Genomic DNA, 22,056 nt, shown 5'->3' on the forward strand with positions numbered 1-22,056 from the left:
TGGTGGGAACTGATTCATATTTTTTTAAAAAACAAACCCTTTGGGGAGCCTTAACCTACACCTCTAGGCCCCATGTAGACTCCCAGGTAGTACCTGGTTAAAGACAGAACTGAGGGGCTTGGTCCTACAAGCAATCCAGTTATGCTTCCATATATCAGACCAATGCAAATAGAAGAAACATGGATAGATTACTATTTGTACCTGTACAAATAGTGTAGCCTTGATAAGGTTTCATTTTATTAAAACATAAAAGTTGATCACAGTGATCACTTGAACCCCTAGGAGACATATATGAGTGCAGACCCACAGGTGCCTAAATGCAGAGAATTGAGAGAGGTCTTGATGGTCCTTCTGAGGACTCCATCTTTCACAAGCATTGTCAGAGTTGTCAGTTTACATTTGTTTATGTAATTTTTTTTGCAAGAATGCCAGTCTCCCTACTAGAATATTTACAGAAATACAAAAATATTCCCAAATCACAATGTCTGACATCCAATCAAAAATAAACAGTGATACACAGGAGCAGGAAAATATAACCCAAAATGAGAAGAAAAATCAATCACTTAAAACAGGCACAACATGAAAACATGCTCATCATCACTATTAGAGAAATGCAAATCAAAAGTACGAGGTACCACCTCACACTGGTCAGAATGGCCATCATTAAAAAGTCTACAAATAATAAATGCTGGAGAGGGTGTGGAGAAAAGGGAACAATCTTACACTGTTGGTGGGAATATAAATTGGTGCAGCCACTATGGAAAACAGTATGGAGGTTCCTCAAAAAACTAAAAATAGAGCTACCATATGATACAGCAATCCCAATCCTGGGCATATTCCCAGACAAAACTATAATTTGAAAAGATGCATGCACCCCTATGTTCATAGCAGCACTATATACGATAGCCAAGACATGGAAACAACCTAAATGTCCATCAACTGATGAATGGATAAAGATGTGGTATATACACACACACACACACACACACACACACACACAATGGAATATTACTTAGCCATAAAAAAGAATGAAATAATGCCATTTGCAGCAACATGGATGAATCTAGAGATTATCATACTAAGCGAAGTAAGTCAGAAAGACAAATATCCTATGATACCACTTATATGTGGCATCTAAAATACAACACAAATGAACATACCTACAAAACAGAAACAGTCACACAGAGAACAGATTTGTGGGTGCCAAGGGAAAGGGGGGGCATGGAGGAGGGAAGGATTGAGAGTTTGGGATTAGCAGATGCAAAGTAGTACATATAGGATGGATAAACAGCAAGGTCCTACTGTATAGCACAGGGAACTATATTCACATCCTGTGATAAAACATAATGGAAAAGAATATGAAGGATATATGTATGTATTACCGAATCACTTTGCTGAACAGCAGAAATTAACATTGTAAATCAACTATATTTCAATAAAAAGAAACAGATGCAGAATGACAGATAGTAAAAGTAGAAGACATTAAAACAGAAAAATTTATTCCATATGTCCAAGAAGCTAGAAGAATGAACATGTGAAGTAGAGACATGAAAGACATAAGGAAGACCCTAATCCAACTAAAAGAGATAAAAACTATAAATTATGATATGAAATACACTGGAAGGGATGAAGGGGAGAGTGCACATAGAAGAAAAGATTAGGAAACTGGAAGATGTAGCAGTAGAAACTATTCCAAATGAAGCCAAGAGAAAAAAAAAACAAATATAACAAAATTCATCAGTGATCTTTAATAAGCAATCCTCATTATTTGCGAATTCACCTATTCACTGAACTTTATTTGTAACTCCCAAATCAATACTCATAGCATTTTTGCAGTCATTTGCAGACATGTGCAGAGTGATAAAAAATTTGAAGTTGCCCATCATGCATGTTACCAGCTAAGGTCAAACACGGTGTCACTCTGCCTTCTGGTGTCAGCTTTCATATTATAAAGTGTCCTTTTCGCAATCTCTTTAGTGCCACACTTTTTTGAATTTTTGTGCTTTTTGGGTGATTTTGCTGTTGAAAATGGCCCCCAAGCAGTGTTGAAGTGCTGTCTAGTGTTTGTAGTGCAAGAAGGCTATGATAGAGAAAATACACGTGTTAGATAAGCTTCATTCAGTCATGACTTATGCAGCTATTGGCTGTGAGTTCAATGTTAATGAATCAACAATACGGCACATCCAAAACTAGGAAGAGGAAATTCACCAGTCTCTACATGTGGCCACTCCAGAAATGTTAAAAGTGTCAGGGGAAACTCTGACTACTGAAACTGACTGCCCTGGCCAGGCAAGATAGTAGCCACTTGTATGAGTTACAACAGGAGGTCCTGGTAAGGAATGCGGAACTAACAAGCTACCACCAACTGGAAGAATTCGGGAAAGGTCAAAAGGAGAAAGGAGACACCAGTCCATATGTCCTTCCAACCTCCCAGAATCCTTCTCACTGGAATCCATCTTGGCTAAGCAATGCGTGCGCCAACAGGAAGGACCCTGAATCAGAATGACTGGCCAGAGACAACCCAGAACCTAAACCCATTTCCATAAAACCCGAGATTGCAAGCCACGTGGCAGAGCAGTTCTCCTGGTTTCCCTTACCCTGTTGCTCTCCCTTCCCAATAAAGTCTCTTGCTTTGTCAGCATGTGTGTCTCCACAGACAATGCATTTCCGAGTGTTAGACAAGAGCCCACTCTCGGGCCCTGGAAGGGATCCCCCTTCCTGCAACAAAAGTAACATCTATAGTAGTGTAATGAATCTAAGAAAAAGATGGAAAAGTGGCAAAAGCTGTGGATTCATGAGATGAAGACCGACTAAAAAAAACAAAACTGTACAAGACAGCATTGAAAATACCCACTCCAACCTAAACGATCTTTTCATACCCCTAAATACTACATGTTATCCAACCTCTCAATCAGGACATAATAAAAGCACAACATGAGGGAGCTTTTTAGCAAAGTTCTCAACACCAACAAAGAAACCACCATGGGACTTCCCTGGAAGTCCAGTGGTTAAGACTGTGTTTCCACTGCAGGGGGTACGGGCTCAATCCCTGGTCAGGGAACTAAGATCCCATGTGGTGCATGGTGTGGCCTAAATAAATAAAGAAACCACCATGATGGACTACTGGATGTCCGTCACCATATGCACTATTATTGTGTTGGCACAGCCTGGGATAATAACAAGCAGACTACTATCATTAACTGTTAGGAAAATGCTTGGCCAGACTGCCTGAAAAATTTCAAAGGCTTTGAAGGTGTTACAGAAAATATAAAGGACAGTGTCAAACACATAATGCACATCACATGGCATATAAGTAAAAAAGGCTTCAGTGACATGATGGAAGACATGGAAGAAATTCTGGCAGAGAAGGAAGTGGAATCCACCAACAAAGACCTAGAAGAGATGGCAAAACAAGGCAACAACCTCTCCTTTGGTTTTCCTGGGTCAAGCCAAGGTCAGGAGATTAATCCACTCAGGGCACTGCCCCATCACACATCCTGCAGTTCTATCAAAATCAGAGTTTTAATGTTTTTAATTTTGGTTAATTTTTAATTGTTTCTAGGACTTTCTTTGCATGACTGTACTGTAGAGCAGTGTACTGTATAGTGTTTACATGTTTATTTTATATGAGTACTGCATATGTGTATTGTTTGTATGTATGACTGAGTGAAAAAGTTAAAGCAGTACAGTAAAAATACACAAAAATGATATAATTAAAATATTTTTTATTATAAGAAAATATTGGATGTAACATAAGAAACATTTATTAAATAAGGTATCTTTAAAAACAGAAAAAAATTCCATAAAAGATTATGTATTGGGACTTCCCTGGTGGCGCAGTGGTTAAGAATCCGCTGCCAATGCAGGGGACATGGGTTCAATCCCCGCTCCGGGAAGATCCCACATGCCGCAGAGCAACTAAGCCTGTATGCCACAACTACTGAGCCCGCATGCCACAACTACTGAAGCCTGCATGCCTAGAGCCCGTGCTCCGCAACAATAGAAGCCACCACAATGAGAAGCCCATGCACTGCAACAAAGAGTAGCCCCTGCTTGCCACAACTAGAGAAAGCCCATGCACAGCAACAAAGACTCAATGCAGCCAAAAAAAAAAATTAAAAAATAAATAAATAAAAAGATTATGTACTGATTGGTTGATGAAAATGTGAACAGAGGCTCACAGGAACTTAAACCTGTATTGCCACTAGGAGCAATGGTTCAGTATTCACTAGTTCAGTGTTTGTGGTGAATTTATAGACTATAACTACCATGAATTAGAAGAATTGACTGCATATGTAGGTGTGTATGTATATGTATTTCATGACTCAGGCCTTATATTCAAGGGTAGACATGACAGTGTTTTGTAACAAAGAACTTTTAATAAATGTTAGCAGAGCTACCCCAATGGTCCAATTCTCCTGACTATGGATATATAAGAAAACACATAAAGGTGATGAGGCCTTTTGATCTCTCCCTCTTCATCCCCTCTGCATGTGCACACACACAACTGACAAACTGTCATAGCCTGGCAGGGAAATCAGAAAGCAGCCACACATGCATTTCTGTTTCCTTTCTTCTACATCTCTTTGTTCTTTTAAAATACTCTTGAAATGGATTTATAGTATAAACATAGAAAGAACTGTTGCTGACATTTTCCTCAAATGCATGACAACCACTGAGTCTCTCTCGTGGATGATTCTCAGGTGTAGTGCAGAGCTGCAGGCTGGGTCAATTTCTAGATGACCTGCCACAGAAAGCTTTCACAGAGATGAAAATTATGATGTTTCTCTTCAGATACTGAGTAAGATATTTCTCTGGCCAAAAGACTTCCCCGAATAGTTATACTCAAAAGGAAAGGTATTTCACCAGTATGAGTTCACTAAAATTGACTGAAGTGAACACATTTGCAAAAGGCCTTGTTACATCTTTTAAACTCTGGTGTGAATCTTTCGATGGTGAATGAAGGATGAACTATGGCTGAAGGCCTTCCCACATTCACCACATTCAAAGGGTTTCTCTCCAGTGTGAGTTCTCATGTGTTGAGTTAAGGCAAAGTTGTCACAAAAGGCCTTTTCACATTCTTTGCACTCATAGGGTTTTTCTCCAGTGTGGATCCTATTATGCCGAACAAAATTTGCAGGTTGGGTAAAGGCCTTTCCACATTCTCTGCATACATAAGGCTTTTCTCCAGTGTGAATCCTCATGTGGCGAGTAAAGGAAGAGCTATAGTAAAATGCTTTTGCACACTCTTTACATTCCAAGGGTTTTTCTCCACTATGGGTCCTATTATGTCGGATAAAAACAGAATGGTGTGTAAAGGCCTTTCCACATTCACTGCACTCGTAGGGCCTCTCACCAGTGTGAATCCTCATGTGTTGAATTAAGGAAGAGCTGTCACAAAAGGCTTTCCCACATTCTTTGCACTCAAAGGGCTTCTCTCCAGTATGGGTCCTCTTATGCCGAATGAAAGTGGAGCGGTGAGTAAAGGCCCTTCCACATTCGCTGCACTCATAGGGTTTCTCTCCAGTGTGAATCCTCATGTGTTGAGTGAAGGATGAGTTCAGGCAGAAAGCTTTTCCACATTCTTTGCACAAAAAGGGTTTTTCTCCTGTGTGGGTCATATTATGCTGGATAAAAGTGGAGCGGTGAGTAAAGGCCTTTCCACATTCACTGCACTTGTAAAGTTTCTTTCCAGTGTGAATCCTCATGTGTTGAGCAAAGGAAGAGCTGTAGTAAAAAGCTTTCCCACATTCTTTGCACAAAAAGGGCTTTTCTCTAGTGTGAGTCATATTATGCTGGATGAAAGAGGAGCGGTGGGTGAAAGCTTTACCACATTCTTTGCACTCATAGGGCTTGTCTCCAGTGTGAATACGCTGGTGCTCTGTGAGGTGAGACCTGCGTTTGAAGGCCTTCCCACACTCAATACACTTGTATGGCTTTTCCCCAGTATGAAACCTCATATGTCGAATGAAGTCTGCCATATAACGACAGGCTTTCCCACATTCACTGCATTCATAAGGCTTCACTCCAGCGTGAATCTGTTGATGCCGAACAAGGGCCCAATTCTTGCTAAAACCTTTTCCACATTCCTTGCATCTGTAGAGATTATTCCTTGCATCAGTAACAGGGTCTCCTCCTGGTTCTTGGGAATCACGTTCATGCAGAGCATCTCGTGTAGTGACTCGCTCCTGTAAAACCCTTAAATAAAGGCTATCATCTGTCTCAAAGTCATCATGTTTATGGCTCAACTTCCTAGGGCATGTCTCCTTGTGGATGTCTGTTCCTGGCCTCAAGTTCCCTTCCTGCATTTCTGACAGTTTTTCCTGATCCCTTGCTTGCTCCAGCCTGGAATGCCTTGAGGCTCCATGTGTCACTCGTTCCTCAAAAGGGGCTCCCTCAGTGAGGACCAGGTGAGAAGCAGTAAGCTCTGTGATCTCAGGTTTTGCTTTTTCACCTGAAGGAAATCCAATATAAGAAAGGTGCCTATTAGTGATGTCAACACAGAACAAAATAAATTACCACTTTAGTGGAAGAATGAAGGTGAAAATAAAGCCTCTACTGTCCATGGCATTTTTACATCTTTTAAACCCAGGTTTAAAATTTCTTTCTTTACTGATCCTTGAACTCTTGACATCTTTAAAAGGTAACCCAGGAGGAAAATCTGGTACAGAATAGAAAATCTGGAGTGGAGACTCCTCCTCACTCTCCAGAATGGGGTAGGGTGGACAGAGTAATGATAATGACTGTGTTCCAACATCTCATAGTGCTATGACAGCACAGGGAAGGTGGACCTAACTTGGCCCAGATGGAAGACAGAAAGAGGTCAGTGGAGGCTACCTGGACAAGGTGCTACATGAGCTTATTTCTAAAGATGAGTAGGAATTCCCTGACAGAGGGATTAGGAGAAAAATTGTAGCAGATGACTGAAAGTACAAAGGTTCGGGGTTTTGAGAGAATGTTGAATGCCAGGCAGAGAGAAGAGGATGACAGGATGGTGGAGAGGGAGGCAGGGAAAGAGGAGAAACAAAATCTTAGGATTCTGGAGTGTGTGAAAGTTGGGGCAGGGGCAGTGATAAGCAACTGGGTGCAAATATTGAGTCTATTATATCTAGTAAAGACTAGGTGAACAAACTCAAAATAGATAACATTTAGATGAGGTAAACCAGAAAACATATCACATTAATGAAGATTTATATGAAAAGAGATTAATAATATAAAGTTGCCAATTTCCCTCAAATTCATCTATAAATTTAATACAACTTCAGATAAATCCCAGTAGGGTTTTTCATGGTTATTGGCAAGCTGATTGTGGAATTTATATAAAATAACAGAGAGACCAGGATATCTCTGAAGAATAAAGCAAGGGGACTTGCCCTTTGAGGAATCAGGATTATGATGAAATCATATACACCAAGGCAGTGTGATGTAGCATAGATATAAGATAAGCTGTCAAATTGTCAAAGGAAAAAACAGAATTGGGAGCTCAGAAATGTATATATGGAACTTTGATATATGACAAAAGCAGCAGAGACGCCAGTGGAAAAAGGAAGGAATACAGGAAGTCCTCTACATACGAACCTTCAAGTTGTGAACTTTCAAAGATGCGAACAAGGAGCTTACTAATGAAGACTGGATGGAATTGGAGGCTCAGAGAAAGAATGAAGAGAGACAACAGGAAGAAGAAGTAACTGAAGAACCAAAGAGATTCATGATGCAGGAAATGGCAAGGGAATTTTCTTTATTTGAGGAGGCACTGTTAGTCTTTGAGACACAGGACCCAAACATAAACAGTACACAAAGGTTGCAGCAGCCATTCAGAATGCAATCCAGTGCTACTGTGTCATCTATGACAAGAAAAAAATAGCTACTATCCAGACATCATTGGATCATTTTTTTCAAGAGGGTAGACAGAATTGAATCCAGCACGGAACCAGAACCTGTGCCATCAATGTCAGGTGTGAAATTGCAGCTTGCTCTTCTCCTATTGCTGATGATCCTTCAGCTCTACCATCTCCCACCTCCTCCAGTCAGTAACTCTTCTTGCCAGTTCACTCTATGCCAGCTCCTGTATACCAGCTGTTGTACTATACTACTGTACTTTTCAAGGTACTGTACTGTAAGATTAAAAATGTTTTATTTTTTGTTTGTGTTTGTTTTTTATGTATTAGTTGTGTGGGAAGTCTTGTAAACCTATTACAGTACAGTGCTATATAGCTAATTGTGTTAGTTGGGTACCTAGGCTAACTTTGTCGGACTTACAAACAAATTGGACTTATGAACGTGCTCTTGGAACAGAACTTGGTCATATGTAGGGGGCTTGACTGTATTCAATAAATGAATGTAGAAAAATTATTTGCCACAATGGAAGAAAATGAAATTGTATTTCTATCTTGTACAAAACAAAAAATTAATTCCAGACTGATTAAGACTTAACTGTTAGAAGCTAAAGATTAAAAACTTTTAACAAATAGTGAAAATGACTATCTTTTAGATCTTGGGGAAAAGGAAGATTTCATAAACATACAGAAGCATTCTTTATAAAAGACTAATCAATCTGACTAAACTAAATATAATTTTTAAAAAGGTAAAGAAAGATGGCTATATTAACATCAGGACTATATTAACAGACTACAGAGCAAAGAAAATGGGACAAAGAGGGACATTATATAATGATAAAAAGATTAATCCACCAGGAAGACATAACAATCCTAAATCTGTATGTACCAAATATAAGAGCCTCAAAATATACAAACCAAAAACTGCGTTGAAAGGAGAAATAGACAAAACTACAATTATAGCTGGGGACTTCAACACTCCACACCCAAAATGAAAACTGAATGTATTATGAACTGATATTTCACAGATGTATATAGGCCAATCAACATATGAAGAGATAACTCAAATTTCTTAGATATGAGGGAAGGGCAAATTAAGACTACAGTGAGAGACCATTTTATATTCACCTGATTGAAAAAGCTTATCAAGTGTTAGAGAGGGTATGGATCCATGGAATTGTTCATACAAGGCAGGTGAAGTGTAAGTGGGTATAAATAACCATTTTAGAAAACAACAGGGCATCATCTAGTAAAGTTCTCCTTTTGCTTAACTTATAATCCCCAAATTCTAGTCCTAGGAATATTACTAAGAGAAATTCCTACACGTTTGTGAGAACACATGCATGTGAATTTTCATGGCTGTATTGTCTGTGGGTACAAAAAATTAGAAACAAGAAAATTCCCATAAAAATGGATGAATACATTGTGTTATACTCATATAAATGACCACAGAAGAAAAAAATGAGTAAACTATAGCTTCATGCATCATGAATCTTAGTAATGTACTGTTAAATGAAAAGTACAAATCCTATACAACAACATAAATGGATACTTTTTATAGTATTCAAATAAAAAAGCAAACCATACACACACAAGTACGATGAACAATATTTTTTTGAGAATGTCAGTTGTTTTTTATTTTATTTTTTTGCGGTACGCGGGCCTCTCACTGTTGTGGCCTCTCTCATTGCAGAGCACAGGCTCTGGACACGCAGGCTCAGTGGCCATGGCTCACAGGCCCAGCTGCTCTGCGGCATGTGGGATCTTCCCGGACCGGGGCACGAACCCGTGTCCCCTGCATCGGCAGGCAGACTCTCAACCACTGCGCCACCAGGGAAGCCCAAGAATGTCAGTTTTTAATGGCATTATAAAAATGATATGTACAATACATACCTAGAATTTAAATTGTGGTAAAATATACATAACATAAAATTTACCATTTTGAGATGAAACCATCTTAAAAAGTAATGGACAGAAAAATTAGATGAAGTGGACAAATTCCTTAAAAGACTCAAATTACCAAAACTGATACAAGAAAAAACAGAATATCTGAATAGCCCTGTATTTACTCAAAAAACAAATTTTGGTATGGACTGAATGTTTGTGTTCCACTAAAATTCATGTGTTGAAGCCCCAACCTCCAATGTGTATTTGGAGATAGGGACTTTACAGAAGTAATTAAGGTTAAATGAGGTCATAAGGGTAGGGACCTGAGAGGATTAGTATCCTTATAAGAAGATACACCAAGGGACTTCCCTGGTGGTCCAGCGGTTAAGACTCCTCACTCCCAACGCAGGGGGCCCGGGTTCGATCCCTAGTCAGGGAACTAGATCTCGCATGCTACAACGAAAGATCCCTCATGTCGTAACTAAAGATCCCTCATGCTGTAACTAAAGATCCCGCACACCACAACTAAAGATTCTGCATGCCACAACTAAAAGATTCCCATGTGCCGGAACTAAAGATCCCGCATGCTGCAACGAAGATCCTGCACGCGGCAGCGAAGATCCCGCGTGCCGCAACTAAGACCCAACACAGCCAAATAAATAAATAAATAAATATTAAAAAAAAAAGAAGAGACACCAGAGAACTCTCCTTCTCTTCCCCACCACCCCCAGCACCACACACCACACCTAGGAAAGGCCATGGTCTCTTTGTCTTCATATAAGAACACTAATCCCATCATGGGTGCTCCATCCTCATGACGTCATCTAAACCCAATCACCTCCCAAAGGCCCCACATCTTAATTTCATCACATTGGGGTGTTAGAGATTCAACATACAAATTTTGGGAGGACACAGACATTCAGTTCATAACAAGGTTACATGAGAAAATGTAAATCAATCATCACAGTGCATGGCAAGTGTTCTGTAAATTTTAGACCACTGTCTCCTATCATTATCACAGTTGTTGCATTTGTCCATCAGAATGTCAACAATAACCTGTAAGAACATTTTTAGTACTGTGGTGCTGAGAAATACCCCTACTCAAAGAGTAAAGGGGCAGATACCACCTGCTCACTAGTATCTGAAGCAATGAGGACTCTTACACGTGGCCGGTGGGAATGTGAAACGGTGCAGTCACTTTGAAACTGATTGATGGCTTCTTTTAAAGCTAATCATGTAACTACACCATGATCCAGCCAGTCCACTCATATGTATACTCCCAACAGAAATGTATGCTTATAGCCAACAAAAAATATGATCAAGAATATTCATAGCAGCATTCTTCATAATATTCCAAAAATGGAGAACAGCCAAATGTCCATCAACAGGAAAACAGGTATATATAATCTATTAATTCACTGAGATATTGCACAGCGAGAAACTAACTCCAAATATATGCAACCACATGGGTAAATTCCAGAGTCATAATGATTATCAAAAGAAGACAGAGATAGCAATATTGTGTACTGTGGAGTTCCATTTATAAACCTTCAAAACTAATCTATGGTGACAGAGTCTAAACACTGGTTACTTTTGTAGAAGGGGATATTAATAAGGAGAGAAGAACAAAAAGCCTGAGAGGTGCTGGAAATACTATATTTCTTATCCTGTGTGGTGGATACTCTGGCTTATATATATGTAAAATTTCATGATGATGAACTTTAAGATTTGTACATTCACTATGTGTAAATTACCCCTCAGTACAAAAATTACAGAAAATAGTAAAGGGGAGGTCTGTGTAGATGTCTCTTCTGAGAATGAGAAAAGTCCTCGAAGAAGCTTGGTAGTTCAGCTGAAATAGAGTCAACAACTTTTGGAGGGCACTGGAGAGCCAAGAGCATTTATTTTTTAAAATGTTTCCCTCAAGTGTCAGAAACTTGACCACGTTTTTTATGTTGAGTAGAGAGAAGATGGAGATATACAAGAGGTAGGAAATAAATGAAGATGCACATTCCCTGATGCAGTGGACAGACTCATGTATGGTTCCCCATAATCCCTGCCTCATGGTGTTCACACAGTTTTGATACCCTCTGCCTGAATCCTAGTAGGACCTTGATTTACTTCTAAAGAATAGAATATAACAAAGGTGACAGAATGTAAGATGTAAGAGATAAAGTATATGTGTAAGATCTCTCTTGCTGGAGTCTCTCACACCATTACTTGATTTGAAGAAGTAAGCTGACATGTTGCAAGCGGCCTACAATTGCAGCTTTGCAGAGGACCCAGCTAAGCTGTGCCTGGATTTCTGATCCACAGATGAGAGATAACACATGAGTGATATTTTAATATTAAATAATGAGTGATTTTTTTTTTTTTTTTTTGCGGTACACGGGCCTCTCACTGTTGCAGCCTCCCCCATTGCGGGGCACAGGCTCCGGACGCGCAGGCCCAGTGGCCATGGCTCACGGGCCCAGCCGCTCCGCGGCACGTGGGATCCTCCCGGACCGGGGCACGAACCCGCGTCCCCTGCATCGGCAGGCGGACTCCCAACCGCTGCGCCACCAGGGAAGCCCTAATGAGTGATTTTTAATATTGCTATAGAGCAACAGATAACTAATGCACCTGAGAAGGTAAGTGAAGGTATGACCTAGATGCTGCTTGGGGAATTAGCCATGGCTGGGGATGAGAACTCTTCTGAGAGGTGAGAAGGAACCCACAGGGATAAATCAGTAAGGGTTAGAAGGCAAGAAAAACAAGTGAATGGCCTTTATTTTCAAAATGAACTAGGTCATGTGCTGAGATCTCAGTGGCTAGGGAGGTGGTGATATTTGGAATAAGGTGTGAGTAGACGGGGAAGTGGATGTAAGACGTAAAGCTGATCAGAGGCACAGAGCAGATATGGTGGGGACCAGTTAGGAATCTGTTAGCATCATGCAGGCAAAAGATGATTATAGCCTGGACTAGGGTGATAGTGCTGGAACTGATGGAATTGGTGGAGACGATGGATTCAGGAGAAACGTATGATGAAATATGATTAAGATTCAGGGATGGCTGGATATTGGGAATGATGAAAATGGAGGTGTTGAGGGGTTGTTCAAGTTTGTTTTTGGCTTTCTCATCTTAGTGAATGGCAAGGCCATGAATTGAAATGGGGAGACGAGAGGAACGGGCAAGATCATGAGGTCCTTTTTAGGCATGATGGGTGTGAAGTGCCTTTGAAACATTCAAGTGAAGATGGAGAAGTGCGGGAAGGGGTGAGGGCTTGAGACAGACTCAGCAGGGCTGAGGAGGCGCTGGCCAGAGATACTCACTGGCTGGCCGAGCAGCCTGAAGGAACCCTAGTGGGGAGAGATCATGAATCTGCGTCAGTGCTATCCACACACTTGAAGTGGAGCTGACAAAGGCAAATGTCCCCTTGAGGTTTTACAAGACAGGAGGGTAGGAAGATGACAAGGCTAGGGACTGCTTCTGAACATCTCATTTACAAATGGAAGGATGGATGCATGCAGGAATGTATAGATAAATAAATGATTGGATGCAGGTAGAAAAGAGTGGGAATGCAAAATATAGTTGGAGATAGTAATCTGCAGAAAAAGAAAGGACTGTCTTTTCTGACTCTGGAAGGAAGTTTGAGATATCATTGTTCTCTATTCATTATGAGTAATAATATATGAATATTACTAGTAGGTAAATTTATTAAGCCACTAACTTTGGGTCAGGCAATGTCCTAATAAGCAGTTTCAAGTTATCTAATTACATTCCCAAACAATACAGTGATGCAGAAACTATTATTACTCTATCTTTTTCTAATATAGGCTAAGTTTAGCAAACTGAGTATATGTTCATCATATCCCTGGTATTTTGTCCTTGGGCACAAGGTTAAACCACATTTCTATGACAAAACACGTAGCCTAATGCCCAGTTCTTGTCAATGGAACGTGAATGGAAGTGACTGTGTATGCAAGTGGATATGACTACTCCCCTTCTCTCTTGTTCCTCTTGGCCAGCTGGATGATGCCAGGGCCACCTTACAGCCACATACTGACAATAGAATACACCTGGGTCCCTGAACAGATTATGTGGTACAGAGCTCCCCTGCTGACCCACATTATACCATGGCACAAATGAGAAACAGTCTTAACCAGTTGACCCACCAAGATTTTGGAGTTATCTCTTAGAGCAGGTAGCACCAACTCAGCCTTGAGTTGACATCAAAGGCTCAGGGAGATCATGCAACTTCCCCAGGGTCATGAGGCTAGTAAGTGGCCAAGTTTACAGCCCACCTCTTACCCAGTATACCACATTTCAACCCTAGTAAAGGCAAAGAGTGTGATGGGATTGGGAAGACAGAGGAAACACAGTTCAAAGTGCTCCATGACCACCTAAGACCCCAGGAAGGCTGCAAAAAGAAACTGCCCATGGAATTTCAGACACAGTCATTCCCTGGTAGTCTGCCAGCTGCCATGCCACCCACCTGTACAGGTGCTTCTGGAGAGGCCTCTCTTCACTGTCCTTAGTTCTTGCCCATGCTCCAGTAGGTGAATCAGCTCTGGTTTGGGAACAGGATGCCCTGTGCATGGAGAAATAAATGGGGCATGGGTATATAGGTAAAGACAAAAGGAAAACTCTCAAGTATACTGGGGTGTACACCTTTAACACACCACCATGAAACCCCAGAAAGGGGATGACTCCTTCCAGAAGGTTTTCCCTAATTAAATCAATAAGATTCAACCTTCCCATGCATCAGAACTACTTAGACATGCCTGGTTCTAAACACAGAACAAATTAAACCAAATCTCTGGGCATAAAAACTGAGCTCTGGTTGTTTTCAAAGCTCCCCAGGTGATTCTGGTGCCCAAGGATGGCTAAAAACACTAGACTAACTCAACTGATAGTCAGTTATCTGAGGTAGGCCATGACCTAAATTGCTACCCATTCTTAAGAAAAAGCCTTCAATCCAGGTTGGGAAGACAGGGCTGAATGTGGGGACTTACTTTCTGCTGCATCATCCTGTGGCCATTTCAAGGATGCTGGCCTGATGATCTGGGCCAAGGAGAGAAAGCAGACAAACAGAGACAACTGGGTTGGTAGATACCAAACCAGGAGCCAGCACCACCTCAGGGCTTCTCATTACGTGAAGTAATAAACTTTTTTCAGGGTGAAACCTGTATGAGGTGGTTTTCTGGTACATGCAGCCAAATATATTTTGCCAAATTCGAAGGCTAAGGGACAGGAGGACTCTGGAGAGAAGTCAATGACTTAGAAACCAGGACTACAGAAACTCTAATTAGAAAATCCTGTACTGCAAGCCAGAGTGCACCCAGCTGTCACTGAGCAAATGTTCACTGATGTCTGCCATACGCCTGGCACCAAGCTCAGTGATGGAGCCGTGGAAAAGGAGAACCAGATATTCCTTCACCTCTGTTGGACCTGAGCTCCCTGACCCCTCAGGGACTTGGCTCGTGTTGGTCCCTCCACCTGGAATACTATTCCCCAGATGTCTCCTTTCAACAACTAATCACAATTGTCATAAAATAACACTGGATTTACTTCACTGATGACTGACCTCCTGGGAGAGACTATGTGGACACAAGGCTGGGAGAGCCCTGTCAGAGGTAACCATTTCTGGATAAAGTGGACATTTAAGGTTTAGGTGGGAGAACACTTGGGATTTATTAATTTATTATATATAACAAATGCATGTGTGGCACTTGCTGTGTTCCCAGTTCTATTCTAAGCACTTTACAGATACTAGTTCACTGGGGCTAAGTGGAAGGTTACTATAAAAATATGATAAAACAAAAATAATCATGGTCCCAGCAAGCTCATGCTGCTGACTCAAGTCTGTGAGTCCTGCGACGGTTCTTTCTGCTAAAGGGGAATCAGCCAACAGCCATGTGAACGCTGAAGGCTCAGTACTAAGCCCAGACTCTCTCAACAACAGTCAAGAGGCAGGAAAGAAGGGAAAAAGAAATAGCCTTCTCAGATGCCCATCAATGCCATTTGAAAATATGTCTGTGTACTCTCTAAAATTAACTCCCATAGCCTCAGAGAAGCAAGGCACAGGTCTTAGGACATAAGGGACGACTGTGCAGGTACCAGGGGTCAAAGAAGTCTTTTAGCTGAGATTGTGTTGCTTAGAAAGATACCAGTAGCACTGATGACAAATAGCTTCCTGTCTGTCTAATTCACCATGTTCTTGGAGAACGTCCCATTAACCACAGGTCCTGTTAACTGGGCTCTGAGGACATTTGACCCAATCAAGCTGAATTCCAGATCATGGGAATCTGGAATAAGAATGTCAGATTGAGGTCAGCTTATGTTGGACACTTGGGTAAAAGTGTTGAGAAGAACTGCGTTTGTTGTACAACAATCCTTGATGCAGACAAGGAAACCAAGCAAGAGGAGGTTAGATAAGAACATGCTGGGGCTGGAGGGAGAAGGGAAGGCAGGTTCCTCAGGTCTTCTCAACCAGCCATGCTTAGAGACAGAGAGTGGAATGAAAGAGGCTGTGGGTACCACACAGGTGAGGCCTTACCCAGTGAGACCAGGAGGCCACAAGTCTCCAGCATCACCTCCTGGTATAAGGTCCTCTGGGCCAGGTCCAGATGTCTCCATTCCTCCCCAGTGAAGGTTACAGCCACATCTTCAAATGATACCAATGCCTGGAAAGTCAAACAGAAGTGGTGGGGTGCCTGTATGAGTCTACTGCTTGGTTAGTGGCAAAAGTCCAGAGAGACCCAAGGCCTGAATCACTGAGTATCTCCTGAGAACCAAGGTCTGTGCTGGGCTCAGGAGGGAGGTAGATGGTGCCTTTGACAGAATACAAAGGTGCAGGAGAGAAAAGCCACCTATATGGGAATCCACTGGGGAGTGACACAAACAGTGGTAATCTTGTGTGGACTGTGAGTCCATTACTATAATTCAAGTAATGACAACACAGCAGCAGCTGAGCCTCACTGGTCTGCACTGTTTGCCTGCACCTAAGGGCTTTAGATGCTGTGTTAAAGCAACTAAAAGTCTCTAGATCTGGAGCTAGACTTCCTGGGGCTTAAATCCAGCCTTTTGATGCTGATTTCTTTGAGCCTCAATTTCCACATTACCAACTTCACCATGTTGTTGTGGGAATTTAAGTGAAAATGTTCATAAAGCAAACACTGCAGTGCCCAGCACATGTCAGTGCTCAGTGTGTATTTGTGAATTTCATTAATCCTCCTGCAGCCCATGGGGTAAACACCATCACTGTCTCCATTTCACACTCAGCAAATGGGGACTCAAAGTCAAGCTGCCCAGAGTCACAGGTCTAATGAGAAGGGGCAAGATTTGAAACCAGGTCCCTCTGGTTCAGCCACGGTGGGGGAGTTAGATTTAAGTATGATGGGAGCCCCAGACGGTAGAATCTTTCATTCATCAACTGCTTACTGAACACCTGGTACAGGCCCAGCACTCTTCTAAGCCTGGGGATAAAGCAGAGAACAGGACTCACACTCTTGTCAAGGAAAGATCCTTGACAAGAAACTAAATAAATGATCAAGATAAAGTCATATGGCCCTAAAGGCTCCGAAAAAAACCCCAAAAGTGAGTGAGATGACTACAAAGATTATGGGAGACTTTACGATACGGGAGACTTTAGATGGGGCAACTGGGGAAGACCTCTCTGAGTGGATGTGGAACAAGGCTGGAATGAAGTTAGGGAGCAAGTCAGGTGAGGAAAAATGGGTAAATAAGAGAAGTTCTGAAGGTGATCTGAGCTATGATGAGAGCAAACAAGGTGGCATGCTGAAGAATAACTTAAGGCCTGTCCATGTGTTTACATGCCTTGAGAAACAACATTCCTATGCACTGTTATTAAGGAATACTGTAATGGATTCACTTTTCAAATATAAGTAAATGTGCTAGGAAAATGGGTTCACTGCCATAAGTGGCAAGCCAACTTCACTTGTAGTACCCAGATGGCATCTGCAAAGATAAATTCAGTGACTGGTTTGTCTTCTGGCCTGTCCAGGGAACTTCTACTCCTATTAGAGGAGCAGCAATTCCAGAAACGCTGCTCCCACCTCACCTCTGCTCTAGAGGCTCTCTCATCCCAGTCTCCCAGCTTTCAGCTGGGTTGAGGCCCGAGGCAGGGAGGCCTGAGGGTCAGACTCCACCTGGGTGTGAGACTAAGATAATAGCAGGACCAGGAGAGTCCCTCTCTGGAAACCACATCGAGAGTGATGCTCTCTGGGTCCTGCTGAGCACTGAAGGTCACACGTCACACGCATATCCTCTCCAGTTCCCTCAACCGAAAGAGAAAAATAGTTAATAGTCCAATTTTAGACCCGAGGGAATGGAGGCCAAGGGAATGGAGGCCAATCGACAAGCTCAAGGTTAGAGCCAGAAATGGGTGCCTCTCCACACCTGAACCCCTGGCCCGGATTCAGAAGCCTGGATTGGAAGTGATTAGCACTGTCGTTCCCACACCCCATTCTCACTGAACCGCCAGATCCGACAGTATTAAGAGGAAAAGGCGAAAGGTCCCAGGATTCCCTATATCATAGCGAGTGGAACTGTGCTGACAGCGACCCCAGCGCACATGGGCCTGCGGAACCCTCCACTCACCAGCTCCGGCGCCGCCATGGGGCCCAGTGGGCAGAGTGGGACGACGAGAGGCGGCGACAAAAGCCTGTCCAGCGGGCTCAGCCGACTCCTCAGGCCAGCCCTGGGCGGGGGCACCTGGGACCTGAGTGTCCGCGGTGTGGGGTGAGCACAAGGCCCCGGGAGCCGCCTCCGGGACCTGCGGAGACCGAAAGCTGGGAACGAGCTCGGAGAGTGCTCGGCTGACAACCCGCTCGAAAGGGGGTCACGGCTCATACAAAAGCGTAGAGGTGGGTCCCATTCTCCTCGCGGTCCTTTGCTCGGTCTTGAAGACCTTTTTCTAAGAAGCGGCCAATGCCCAGTGTTCCAGCCAGAAAGGCCAGTAAGGACATACCGGCCACTTCCAAACGACGTCCTAAGACCCGACGCCAGAAGCTCCGCCCAAGCTGCAGCAGGGAATACCGGCCTCCGCCGTCAGTCATTGACTCAGCGCCCGCCGCCGACGTTCGAGGCACTGCCTTGTGGGTAACGTAATTTCTGACTGCATCCGGTGAACTGGGGAGCTCACTTCCTGTTTTCTGTGAAAACTGTACCCTGAGGTTCCAAAGAGGGGGCGTGGCCTCGTTTCTTCTTAAAGGCACGCAGATTTCCTTGTCCCTTCAGGCAATGCCCCGCCCTTAAAGGTCTGTAACACGTGACCCATGCCTTGACCTTCCGCACTGTACTCCTGCCCCAGCGTTTCACCTCTCTGAGCCAGGATTTACAATGAAAAATGAAGATTATTCTTTAAGATAGTAATTTAAAGTGTTCCCCTAATCCGTGGTTTCCAACCCACAGACCACATCAGCATTACCTGGGAATTTGTTACAAATACAAGGCCTCAGACCCCACTTCACACATACTGAATCATGTACTCTTGGGTGGGGCCCTCATACCTGTGCTTAAGCCCTCCACGGGATTTTAATGCTCCAACACAGTTAAGAACCGGACTCTTTAAATTCCAGTGAATGAGACAAAACTATCTACTTCCTGGGAGATAACTAAAAAGTGCTTAGCACTAGGCCTAACATAATGATAAGTACTTAAGAGCTTTTGCTGTCATTTTATTATTATTTTATATTAGTATTATTGGCAATGTCTTCACAAGGATATGGCATACGCTGCTGTGAGAATAAGTCTGATATACTTCTTTGCAGAGTCATTGGTGATATTTGTCAAAACATGAAATATATTGACTCTCTGGCTCAATAAGTAGCCTCCTAAGTAGTGTTTAAGACTTCTACATAATACAGTGTTGTACCATTTGGCTCACGTCATTTTGTTTTTTTTTAATGGTCCATGCAGCAGAGTTTCATAATATAGGTAAATCTATTTCCCAAGGGATACTTCCTTACAGGCCACATGATTCAAAATTTAGCATCACCAGGAGTAATTGCCTGCAGGCCTAAGTGAAGAGTAAAGTTGACATGGTTTCTAGTTTGTTGGTTAAGATGACGTTATTTTTCATCTTTAATTCATAGGAACCAGGACCTCACCCTTCCAGCCCTCAGGGCAGCCAGGCACAAATGAATGGTCGTGAGACAGCCAAGTCTAACACTCAGGGTCTCAAGGTCACCAAGTCTTGTTCTCATCAAGGGACTGTCAACCCATCACCCAAATTTAGAGTCCACAAGAAGATGGCAGTAAATCCTGGGGGTTGTGAGAAGTGAAAGCATTAAGTCCAAAGAGGCATTCCGAGGATGGAGCAGAAATGAGAAAACATAATGATGACAGCTTCACAATCACTTCTGCCCATATTCCATTACCCACAACTCATTCACATGGTCCCCAAATGGATTGATGACCACCCAGCCATTTTCTAGCACAATCCTTTAATTTGGTCATCAGGTATCCTTTTTATTATTTATCCTCTACATTCCACACTCTCACTTACTCCTTAATGTGACAAGCCAAAACCCTGTCCTGTCTCTGACCTCATCTAAATTTTAGAATCTCAGAGTGATGTGTCATATTACGCATCTGGTCCAGATTTTGTTCCTCTAAGATCAGGAAGCTCAAAACAAAGCTAAATGTGGCTTCTACCCAGACCTGATGTGCAACTGCCAATCAAAGACATGATGGAAGGACATAAACTACTGGGAAAAATACCCCTGCCAGCTGAAATTTCTATGCACAGCAAAGTACCTTCCAAGAACAGTGTGAAATAAGACCATTTAAGGCCAAAAATGTGAAATGGATGGAAAAATAACCCTCACAAAATGACAATCTAAAGATCATGTTTAAGGTCAAAGTAATTCCAGTTGAAAATTCTGCAATGATAAAAGGAATAAGTATACAAGAAAGGTGTGTTTGTGCATTTATACAAGCACTCATTAGCTATATGAAATCATTATATTTCCTTTTCGAGTTAGAAAGATGAACTTACCATATATATCCTCAATAACACATAATTTAAAATGGGGAAATTGTTCTAAATCCATTATATTGTCCAAATGGAAGTAATTTATAAATCTATACTTTAATATGTTAAAGATGTAAATAGATGGAAAGATATTTTGTGTTAATGAATTGGAAGACAACACAGTAAGGATGTCAAATCTCCCCAGACTGATAAATAGGTTTAATATAATTCCTATCAAACTAACAGACAGGGCAGGGTAAACAATTTATAATTCAACTAGTTTGAATAATTTCAATGGGCTCTAAGTTATAGGTGTGGTAGCTGGTTGCCTGGTACCTGGCCCTGGAATGATTAAGGCAGAGGAATATTGCTTCCTGGGGCACACAGGCAGATAGAGGAGGTAGAGCTCTGGATTGATTAGTTTGCATGTTCTGGGCTGAGTCCTTTGCTATCCTCAAGAATTGGCTAGCCCTGGGAGGGCTAGTCTCTCCCCAGTCAGAGCTGCCCCTTCTAGGGCTAGCCAATTCTTTTCTTTTTTTTGCGGTATGCGGGCCTCTCACTGTTGTGGCCTCTCCCGTTGCGGAGCACAGGCTCTGGACGCGCAGGCTCAGCGGCCATGGATCACGGGCCTAGCCACTCCGCGGCATGTGGGATCTTCCCAGACTGGGGCACGAACCCATGTCCCCTGCATTAGCAGGTGGACTCTCAACCACTGCGCCACCAGGGAAGCCCTAGGGCTAGCCAATTCTTAAGGGCAGCCATACCTCCTGAATATACATTGTTTACCCTGCTCTGTCTTGCCTTTCTCATGGAAACTCCAATAGTCTGTGGCCTAAACCTATCTCTTGCTCTTGCTTCTGTTTTCTGACCAAAATCTCCTGTGGCCCTGCATGGCATGCCATTCCTCTTGTTTCCAGGGGAACTGAGTGACATTATAAGCTCCTTTCAGTGGCATTGAGAGAGAGAGAGGAGAGGGAGAGAGAGGAGGAGAGACTATAAAGGGATAAAGGGATATCATGAGGGAGATTTTCACGGAGCTAGGATGGTTCTGTATCTTGATTGCAGTGGTGGTTACACAATTCTTCACATGATGCAATGATGTAGTATTACATGTATACACATTGTATGAGGATTAAATTCCTGGTTTTGATATTCTAATAATTACCTAAGAAGTAACCATTGGGGAGAAACTGAGTGAAGGGTAACATGACTTCTCTACTATCTTTATGACTTATTTTGAATCTATAATTATTTCAAAAACAGATCATGTCACTATCCTACTGAAAACCTCCTATGGACTCCCAGAGCACTTAACATAAAATCCAAATTTCTCATCATGACCTATGAAGACTTATG

General features: G+C 42.3%; 1 protein-coding gene across 1 annotated transcript; it reads right to left on the bottom strand.

Annotated features, from left to right (window-relative positions):
* Nucleotides 1-194: 194 nt before the first annotated feature.
* On the bottom strand, nt 195-18,795 carry ZNF599 (zinc finger protein 599). The gene is made up of 4 exons (XM_004326841.4): nt 18,324-18,795; nt 16,261-16,387; nt 14,197-14,292; nt 195-6,454 (listed from the first exon to the last, which is right to left on the bottom strand). The coding sequence occupies exons 1-4, from the start codon at nt 18,573-18,575 to the stop codon at nt 4,929-4,931; spliced, it is 2,001 nt and encodes a 666-aa protein (XP_004326889.1). The 5' UTR covers nt 18,576-18,795; the 3' UTR covers nt 195-4,928.
* Between the last annotated feature and the right edge of the window lie 3,261 nt (nt 18,796-22,056).

This window comes from Tursiops truncatus, chromosome 19, assembly GCF_011762595.2.
Source record: "Tursiops truncatus isolate mTurTru1 chromosome 19, mTurTru1.mat.Y, whole genome shotgun sequence".
Lineage (NCBI taxonomy): Eukaryota > Metazoa > Chordata > Mammalia > Artiodactyla > Delphinidae > Tursiops > Tursiops truncatus.

Excerpts from the sequence above, each read along its gene's own strand:
- ZNF599 (XM_004326841.4), bottom strand. The coding sequence starts at position 18,575 with ATGAGCCGTGACCCCCTTTCGAGCGGGTTGTCAGCCGAGCACTCTCCG. Across the intron at positions 16,388-18,323 it reads CCATGGCGGCGCCGGAGCTG|GCATTGGTATCATTTGAAGA; the intron begins GTGAGTGGAGGG and ends TTGACTTTCCAG. Across the intron at positions 14,293-16,260 it reads TGGCCTCCTGGTCTCACTGG|GGCATCCTGTTCCCAAACCA; the intron begins GTAAGGCCTCAC and ends CTCCATGCACAG.